General features: G+C 45.1%; 1 protein-coding gene across 3 annotated transcripts in view; it reads left to right on the top strand.

The window, feature by feature from the left end:
- Positions 1–259: 259 nt before the first annotated feature.
- The window catches only part of GRK4 (G protein-coupled receptor kinase 4), a 134,320-nt gene continuing 124,663 nt past the window's right edge, over positions 260–9,916 (top strand). For 2 of the 3 annotated variants that reach the window (XM_044767940.2, XM_014832837.3), the window contains exon 1: positions 496–695. In XM_044767940.2, coding sequence (XP_044623875.2) covers positions 644–695 — 52 coding nt within the window. In that variant the 5' untranslated portion in view covers positions 496–643. Of the gene's footprint in view, positions 696–9,916 lie in introns of all 3 variants that reach the window. The other variant, XM_014832835.3, reaches the window with a different exon arrangement.

The following is a 9,916-nucleotide window of genomic DNA, read 5'->3' as shown; positions in this document are numbered from 1 at the left end:
GCCTGAGGGCGCCGCGGCGACGGGCACGCGGGCTCCCTCCTCCTGGGAGCCGTTGGCGAGCAGCCGGGGCTGGGCGATAGGCGGCGGCGGCTGCGGCAGCGGTGGCAGCCGTCGCCGCCAGCCCCGCCCGTGAGCCCTTCCGTGGGGTGGGGCTCGGCGGACACTCGGGCTGCCGGGAGCCGGGCGCTGAGGAGCGAGTTGCGCGCGCCAGGCGCGGGCGACGGGGTCGCGAGCCCAGGCCCCGGCGCGGCGGCAGTGACCGCGGAGACCTGCGGCGGCCGGGCTACCGGCACCCCTCGCCCCGCCCACCCCCTCGCTGGAGCCCCCGGGCGGCGAGGGCGCGCTCTCCCCCGGCCAGCCCCGGCGCCAGCAGCGTCCGCGGCGGCGGCGGCGGCGGCGGCGGCGGGCCCGGAAGCGGCGGCGCAGTTGGTGGCCGTGGCGGTGGCCGTGGCGGTGGCGGCGGCGGCCCCGGCAGAAGGGGCGGCGGCGACAGCGGGGCGGCTCCTCCGGGTCCTGCGTGAGGCCGGACGGGCGGGTGGCGTCGGGCGAGCGATGCGCGGAGGCGGCTGCTTCCAGTCCGCCGACTCCTCGTGTCCGCCGAACCGGGTCGCGGCGGCGGCGGCGGCGGCGGCGGCGGCGGTCCATGGACCTTGAGAACCTCTTGGCCAACTCGCTGCTCCTGAAAGCACGCCAAGGTGAGTGCACGGCGCCGCCCCACCCTGCCGCGGAACCCTGCCGCTGCGAAACCCAGGCCCCCCGCGGAACCCCGAGCCGGCCGCGGAACCCTTACCCTCTGCAAGACCCAGAACTTCGGAGGAACCGCGACCCTCGCCACTACCCCGATCCCCGGCAGAACCCCGACCCGGCCCGGGAACCCAGATCTCCTGCGGAACCTTGACTCTGCCGTGGAACCCCGATCCCCAGCGGAAGCCCTACCCAGGGTCCGTGCTGCCTCACTCTTGGGAGTGGTCGGTCAGCGAGTGGTCCGTTTAGGCTGCCCGAAGGTGTAGGCTGCCCCGTCCCCTCCCTGCAGCCCTTCAGCACCTCCAGACCCAAGTGAAGGTAGCCTGCACTCTGCTCGTTAGTCTGAGCCTGGTTCCTAGTCCTGCTCCGTCCGCGCAACCTCGAGTCGCAGTGATGCTTCAGCACCAGGCGAGCCGTGTCCTGTCCAGAGAGGGAGGAAGCCAGACCACCGAGAGAAGCCAGCAAAGAAGAACCACGCTTTTGTGGTCTTTGAAAGACGAAGAAGAGAATCCTGTAAACTACCCTGGGCGAAAACCTTCCATTAGTGTTTTTAGACTATTTTAACATAGCTTCTTGGTTTTGAGGTTTGATCTGAAGCTTTATGGAGTGTAGGGTGGATTTTAGCATGACCCAGTGACAGATTAAATAAATTAGTAAAAATTCACCCTTATATCAGTGTAAAAGCAGCAGTTGGCCCAGCACTTCTGCTTGGAGACGCCAGGAGTAGAGTCCTCTGTCTTGGGCTGTGTACCCCTCTCTCTTGCCTCCCAAGAGATCAGAGAGCTGGCGACAGAGCCGCCATCTGCAGTAATTCAGCCCCTTCGCTCCACGGAGTCGGTGATGGAGCAGCTGCTTCGTTTTTGTGCTCGGAACAGGGTAAATTCCGGCTGTAGGTACCACACTGGCCGGCGCTGCAAATTTAAAGGCCATCTGGAAGGAGTATTTTCTGCCCGATCCACCGGGGCTTCAGGGTTCCGTCCTGGGCGCAGATGTTGACAAAGTGGTGCTCCTGGGTGACGTGGGATGCTGTTGAGAAGCATCAATAAACTCATCTTGTGATTGAAATAGTGAATAACGTTCTGTTAGAGAAATTAATCTGGAACCCCATTATTTCAGACCTTGGCTTTTGTTTCCTTTTTAAGCTTTCTCCCTTCCCATTTGTGTCCTAAGTGCTTTTCAAGAGGAAACATCTTGATTAGAGCTACTGGTTTCTCAACACCTTCAGACCCTGAGTCAGAAACACTGTACAGCAATTCTTGAAGTAACGGTGAGTGGTACAGAGAATTAGATACCAAGGTTAGGGTTTAAGTGGAAGGATCCGAAATTAAGAAGTAGTGAACTTTTATGTTGTAAAGTGTTTCTTATATTAAAAGTTAAAAATAAAGGTCTCATCTTTTCAATATTTTTTGTGCACTACTCAAGTTATTTGGAATGGAAGAACTGAGGTTGGGTGGGAAGAAAACCAGGTCTTATTTTCCGTGAAGGCGGTGGGGAGTCCTGAGAGCAGTACTCACATCTGTTTCAGTGGAGCATTTGTTGGTGCCTAGTGTCCCTCACTCTGAGCTCCAGACAGGTGACAGAAGTGAATCGTCCTCCATGGAAATCAGGTCTGACCAAGGCTAAACCTGTGCTCTTTCTACTCTACCTTCGTATCTGGGTATAATGTACAAAAAGGGAATGGTGCATCAAGCAGACTTCCTTATAATGCCGTAGAGACGAGGTAAACATAAGTGCTCTGTAAGTGCTAAATAACATAAACTCTGTGTTTTCTGCCATAAAGCTTAGGACCACAGTGATAGTTTCAAAAAAGAGTTTTAAATTTTGTTGCCAAAGGTATTAATTCCTGGTGGTGTGACTCATGAGGTCTGCCCCGAGTCAGCAGAGAGTGTTTACTCGTGTTCAGAAAGCGTCGTTATATCAGTCTGGTTAATGCTTAGAGAAGTTGAATAGGAAATATCAGAAAGCATATATGCTGAGGGTTAGTTAAAATTTAGAGTCATTTTCCCAAGTTGAAAACTGTATTTGTTTATTTGCTTTAGAAGCTTATAGAGTAGTTCCCAAGAAATGTTTTCTTGGACACATGTCTGCTCATGGCCAGCTCCTCATTTAATCTCTCTGGCTCATGTTTTGGAAAATTAAATTTTGTAATGAGTGGTCATATCACAATAGTTATATGTTTGCCCTGGCAGTTGCAATGTTGGTTTAATATTAATGAGTCCAATCATTTTCCAGATTTTTTTCAAATAAAATCAGTCTCTCTCTTTTGGGTCTCAAACAGAAGATTGTTTCCTCCCTTTCAGGAGTGTTGGCAGATGATGCTGCATTGAAAAAGTTTGTGTGTCGCTATGCTAGGCATGCTTCAAGGAAGCATGAAATGATCATGTTAATAAAATAAAACAAAAACCACTGCTTTTTTTTAAATTTAGAATTTTTTTTCCTGTGTAATACATTTGTTAAGCAATTTGTGACTTTTAATCACTTTAAATAATAAGCTTAAGTTGTTTCACATCGTACTTCTGAGATTTTAACCCCATTTTATCTCTTGGAGAAGTTGGCAGCATAAATGCAGAGGGAGGAATGTATGGTTTGTACATGTATGTGTCTATGTAAATCATATGTATGATTTCATGTGGACTTGATCTTATATAGCAATTCCCTTCTGATTTCAGGCTATCGTGTTACCTGCCAGTTTGTTTAGCACCTCAAGCATAGTTAGTATTCCTGTTATCATCAGTGCTCTCTCTTGCTGAGGCTTCCTCCCCAGGACTTTTGGTTACAAGGAGTTTCTAGAAGTAGCTTATAAACCCTTTGATTCCAGAGGTATAGTAGCCAACATTTTTGTTTCCTTCATTGCACTTAATTTGTTCCCACACTCAAGAGCTATGTAATGCCTTTTTGTAGTATAAATGAACAGCTTTTGTGCTGCTGTGGACCCATGCTTGTATGTTTACTATTCCAACTTTCTGTGCAGTGGGCCCTTCTTGCTTTTTTTCTCGTTCAGTTCTTTCTGTCCTTCAGGGTCCGGTTTACCTTCTTTTTCGTAGCTTTCTTCTAGCTCAGAGGCGCTCTCTGTACTCTGGGAATTTGGAACTTGGGGTTCATAATACAGCATAGTCCATGATTCTTTCTTAGGCTAAATTGTAATCTCTGTAAGTGCAGGGCATAGCTGTTATCTTTATTTTTGTTTCTTTCAGTGCTAACCATATAATTGGCATTTAGTAAACAATTGGAGATTAAGGGGGCAATTTGTTATTTTGTTAAAAACAAGAAAGAGAAGGTGAAATATATTTCAAAAACAAAAGGGTTGGGTGGATATGGAGGACTAAAGTGTATTCCAACTTTGGCTGTAGTGCCTAGCGGTTGATGAGAGTAGCTAACATTAGTGAGGGTTTGCCCTGTCCAGGCAGTGTGCTACATTCTGCGTGGGCATTATCCCAACTGATTCTTTGTCCCCTTCTCCTAATCTGTAAAAACTGCCTGGTGATGATTCTACTTCAGGGATGACATGGCCCAGTGCTTGGCGCTTAGAAAGTGCTCAGTAAATAACAGTAGGAGTTGTGGTTGTAGATTTTGTTGTCATGTCCAGGGTTGTGATGAAGAGCTGGCACTTTAACATTGCAGTTGTGATCATTTAATTGACCTTGAACCTGGTTCTTTGTCTCTAGTCTGTTCTCATTCTTAGATTTCGCAAAAGCATAGCTTTCTTCTTCCTGAATCCCCATGTGCGGAAGGTCCTTGAATCTCATTTTACTTCGAGCTTTGTTTTTTCTGGTGTCCATTTCTTTGTCTCTGTCTTCACCCAGTACCCCTTCAGATGGTCCTCTACATCTCTTAAGTTGACTGAGGGCAGGAGTTCCCTGGCTGGTCTCTTTACTTCTGGACTTTCTTCCCCTTTATCATCCCCAATGCTGCTAGAACACTCTTTGTAAAACACAGATTTGTTCTCTTTAATCTCTTGTTTTAAATTTGGCCCTGGACCTCCTTTCCAGGTCAAGTATAGACCTCTTAGTGCATCAGGGCCAAGGGTCCTGCCAGACCCCACTGACTTATGCTCTCTCCTTGTCCACCTGGAGCTGAGTGTGGCACACCACTTCATGCCTCCAGGCTTTTCCCTTCCTGCCTGGAAAAGTCTTGTTCTTCCTTCATGTTCCAGCTCAAGTGTCTTTTCCGAAGAACCTCTGCTCCCCATCCCTTGTGCTACTGTGGTGCCCAGGATGAGCTGTTGCTGCTCTGGGCACACTCGGGGGAAGCTCTGGTCTCCCCTTCTGTGTCACCAGCATCCTGCATCATGCTAGCACCCAGTATATGGTCTACAAATGCCAACTGATGGCTGAAAGACAGAAGAGCACATCTCAGGAATTCTTTCAATATGGTGATAATCAGAAATTAAAGTTTTGAAATCAGCTCTCTTTTTAGACTAGTGGTCTGGAAATAGCAAAAACTGAGATTTTATTCAACTTTGGAATGTCACTTGGCTCCGTACTTATAAATGGTAAGTGCTTTTTATTTCATTTTGAATCTAATATTTTTATTGTTTTTATTAAATCAGTATTAAAATGTTTAATTATACCTATAATGCAACCTATAGTTCCTCTCTCAATATTTATATATTTATCACTAGCAAAGACAACAGGGTCAATCAGAACTAGTTATGATGTTAGCAAAAGGCCAGGGATATGTGTTTTCCTTTCTGGGTGTAAACCATTTGTTTTTGCCAAATTGAAAGCAAGTTCCTAGTTCCAAGAACAGGTGGCATTGTCACCTTTGCTGCCCCCTTACTCTAGTGCTGATTTATGTCACTTCCTGGCAGAGACATTGTGCTTGAACATTTGCGTTGTAAACCTAGATCTTTTTTTGTGAGTGTTGTTTTGAAAAACAATGCTAGCACATTCATGTGCACTGGATATGTGTGGGTGACCCATCCACTGAACTGGTGGTGTCCTTTCCTGACCTCTTGGGGCAGGTTTTATTATCACCTCTGACAGACAAGGTTAAGATAAGGGTAGTGACTTGCTCAAGGCCACGCTGCTAGTAAGTGGGAGTGTTCAGGTTCAAACTCAGGTCTGTCTGGCTCCAAAGACCATGCTCTAACCAGCTATGAAATGCTTGTTGAAAGACTTTCTGTATCCTGCTTTTAATGGAAATGGGTTGATATTTTATCTTTAGCTTCTGGCATGAAATTAGCGTTCTAGATGTGGTAATGTGGGTCTTTGGCTGGTTGGACAGTGTGAAAGCACAGATGAAAGAAGTTGGGATGTGGCAGGGAAGGTGGAGGCACAGTATTCTCCTCTGACAAGGGAGGAGTCCAGAGACATCATCTGTGTTCAAAGAACAAGAACTAAAGAGCCGACAGTGTTGTTCTAACTTAAAGAGGAAGCCAGTACAAGAACTGAAAATGACGGTAACATTTTGGGGATAGGTGTAGGGCCTTACTGACATCACTCTGAATCTAGAAGAATGGGATCTGGAGCCCCTCTCTGCTCCCTATTTTTAACAGATTTGCCTCCCATGCTGGCGGTCTTTCTTTCATGTTCTCGATTGGGTTAAACAGCACATTCTTGAAGGACAGCCTCCTCATTGCCCCTCCATAGAACTGAGGACAGAATCATTTGCAAACTGCTTCTCTTCTACTTCTTTAAAAGAACATTTCTAAATAATTCATAATTTTAAAAATCAGAGAATAAAAGTACTTACGACTAGAAGCTCTAGCCCTCCCCATTCTACTCCTCCTACTATAGACTGAATGTTTGTGTCTCCACAAAATTGCTGTGTTGAAACCTAATCCCCAGTGTGATGGTATTTGGAAGTGATTAGGTCATGAAGGTGGAGCCCTCATGAATGGGATTAGTGCCCTTATAAAAGAGACCCCAGAGAGCTCTCTTGCCCCTTCCACCATATGAGGACATAGTAAGAAGATGGCCATCTGTGAACAAGGAAGCGGGTCCTCACCAGACACTGAATCTGCCCACATCTTGATCGTGGACTTCCAGCCTCCAAAACTATGAGAAATGAATGTCTGTTGTTTATAAGCTGCTCAGTCTGTGGTATTTTGCTATAGCAGCCCGAACAGACTAAGACACTCCCCAGGTATGGCCACATTGATTCTTTTCACGGTTTCTGTTTTAGTTATTCTGGTGATTACTGTTGCATTTCTAAAGAATAGTGTTTATCAATTTAGGCTTCTATTACCATTATGTTGTTAGATGAAGAGATAGCTTGCTTAAACCAACTGCTCCATTTTCTTTCCCCTTATCCATGTAGTTATATCACTCTTGTAAATTCTTGTATTGGTTATCTTTATAACTTAAAAAATTAAGCTTAGGTCTTTCATTCTTGTTTTCTTCCGATGATGATAATTTGAGCCAAAATGTTTTATGATAAAAAAGAAAAAATGTTTTTTGATGCTTGAAACATTGATAAACATTTATAATTTAATGTGAATGTAGTTTCTATAATTATGAAAAGCATCAAATTGTAGAAAATAATATAACAAACACCCCAGTGTCCACTGGCCAACAAATCTTAACATTTTGCCGTATTTCCTTTCTTTTCTTTTAAGAAATAAACATTACAGGAGTGATGTCAGCATCATGGTGGAGTGAGCTGTTCCCTTAGTCCCTCCCTCCTAAGATACAACCAAAAGGACATTCATTAACCAACAGAGGATACCCATGCAGCACAATAGGACGTCAGAGAGATCCACACAGCCATATTTCTGAAGGTGGGGGTACTGGATCCCCGGGAAGCAGTGGAAGGAGGTGAGCAGATCTCCTCCCCATCTGCAGCGGCAGTGATCTAGATCACCGGTTTTCATGCAGTGGCTGGAGCATGACCCTAAGAGGAGGTGGGGGAACAGGCAGGCCTCCCTGTGAAGGCTTTTACTTTCAGAGTTGCATCCCAGCTCACAGGAATGCTCCACACTGAGGCAGCTCAACCACCACATGGGTGCCTCCACCAAGCCCAGCCGCCCAGGAGGGCCCCCAGTGAGTGCAGAGCAGGCTCGCATGTGCAAAAGAAAGACCCCTCCCCTCCCGCCTGGTGCAGTAGCTTGGCCAGTCAGCCAGGGCAGCAGATATGCAACAGAGTGTCTGTGCCTATGTGTGTGACCTGCCAGGCAGTGGTGATCAGTGGGCAGATGCAGATGAGCCCTATCGGCACAAATTCCAGCGGACAGGCAGAACATCCACTGGACACGGCAGGTTCAGAAAACACAGCTCCTACCCCCACTTCCCCCACAAGTGGAGGCAGGTGGAATCTGTGACCAGATACTATCACTATGTGTTGGCAAAGGTTCACTTCATCAAACACCGTGAAGAAATATGTTAACACTCCAGATCAGAAGGAAAATGACAAGTCTCCCAGAAACCTGTCCTGAAGTTGTAGAAATTTATGATCTAAGTGACAGACAATTCAAAATAATTATCATAGAGACACTCAATGAGTTACAAGAAAACTCAGAAAGACAGTTCAGTGAATTCAGGAAAAAATTAATGAGCAGAAGGAATTCTTCAAAAAAGAGATTGAAACTCTAAAGAAAAAAACCCCAAACAAATGCTGGAGATGAAGAACACAATGAGATAAAAAACAGCCTAAAATGTCTGGCCCAGTGGCGTAGTCGTTAAGTTCACATGCTCCGCTGTGGCAGCCCAGGGTTCATGGGTTCAGATCCCAGGCAGGGACTCACACACTGCTCATAGAGCCATGCTGTGGTGGCATCCCACATACAAAATAGAATAAGATTGGCATGGATGTTAGCAACTATCTTCCTCAAGCAAAACAGGAAGATTGGCCACAGATGTTAGCTCATGGCTAGTCTTACACACACACACACAAAACCAGTCTAGGAACTTTTAAAAAATAGAGCTGATGTTATGGATTATGTTATGTTATGTAATTTAGAGAACATAAATATAGAAACGCTTCAGGTGGAGGAGAGAGAAATAAGACTGAAATAAAATGAAGAAATTCTTTGAGAAATATTCAACTCAAGTAGGAAATACAACATAAGGATTATAGGTATTCTAGAAGAAGAAAGGGAGAAAGGAGCTGAGAGCTTGTTCAAAGAAATAATAGCTGAGAACTTCCAAAATTTGGGGAAGGAACTGGACTTACAAGTATTTGAAGCCAATAGAACTCCTACTTATGTCAATGTAAAAAGACCTTCTCCAAGGCTATAATAATAGTAAAACTGGTAGAAGTCAATGACAAGAAATATTAAAGGCAGCAAGGCATGAGAGAATAATCTACAAAGTAACCCCTGTCAGGCTTTCAGTGGCTTTCACAACAGAAACTTTACAGGATAAGAGAGAGTGGAATGATATATTCAAAGTACTGAAGGACTAAAACTTTCAGCCAAGAATACTCTATCCAGAAAAACAATCTTTCAGATACCATGGAGAAATAAAACTTTGCCAAATAAACTAAAGCTAAGGGAGTTCATTGGCACAAGATCCCCCCCTACAAGAAATGATCAAGAATGTCCTCATACCTAAAACAAAAAGAAGAAGGTTTACAAAGCCCTGAGCAAAGAGATAAATAGGCAGGCAAAAAAACAGAAAATTGCAGCTATCAGAATAGGTCAGCAAACACTTAACTATAACATAAAAGATAAAGGGAAGGAAAGCATCAAAAATAACTATCAATACTTCATTTAAATCACAAACTCACAACACAAAAGAGAATAATTTGTGACAACAATAACTTAGGGAAGAGGAAAGGGATGGAACTTGCTTAGGCTAATGGAGGTAAGAGGCTATCAGAAAATGAACTGTCTCATCTGTGAGATGTTTTATACAAACCTCATGGTAACCACTAAACAGAAAATCAGAACAGAGACACAAATGAGAAATAAAGAGAAAACCATCATAGAAAATAACCAAACTAAAGAGGCAGTTGGAAATACATGAGAAACTAGGGAAACATAGAACAACTGGAAAAGAAGAGGTAAAATGGCAGTGATAAGCCCTCATATATCAATAATGACTCTAAATGTAAATGGATTGAATTCTCCAATAAAAAGACACAGGGTGGCTGGATGGATTAAAAAACAAGACCCAACAATATGGTGCCTCCAGGAAATGCATATCAGCTCTAAAAACAAACACATGCTCAGAGTGCAGGGTTGGAAGATGATATTCCAAGCAAATAGCAAGCAAAAGAAAGCAAGTGTTGC

Source organism: Equus asinus, chromosome 3, assembly GCF_041296235.1.
Source record: "Equus asinus isolate D_3611 breed Donkey chromosome 3, EquAss-T2T_v2, whole genome shotgun sequence".
Lineage (NCBI taxonomy): Eukaryota > Metazoa > Chordata > Mammalia > Perissodactyla > Equidae > Equus > Equus asinus.
This window is presented reverse-complemented; position numbering and strand designations above follow the sequence as displayed.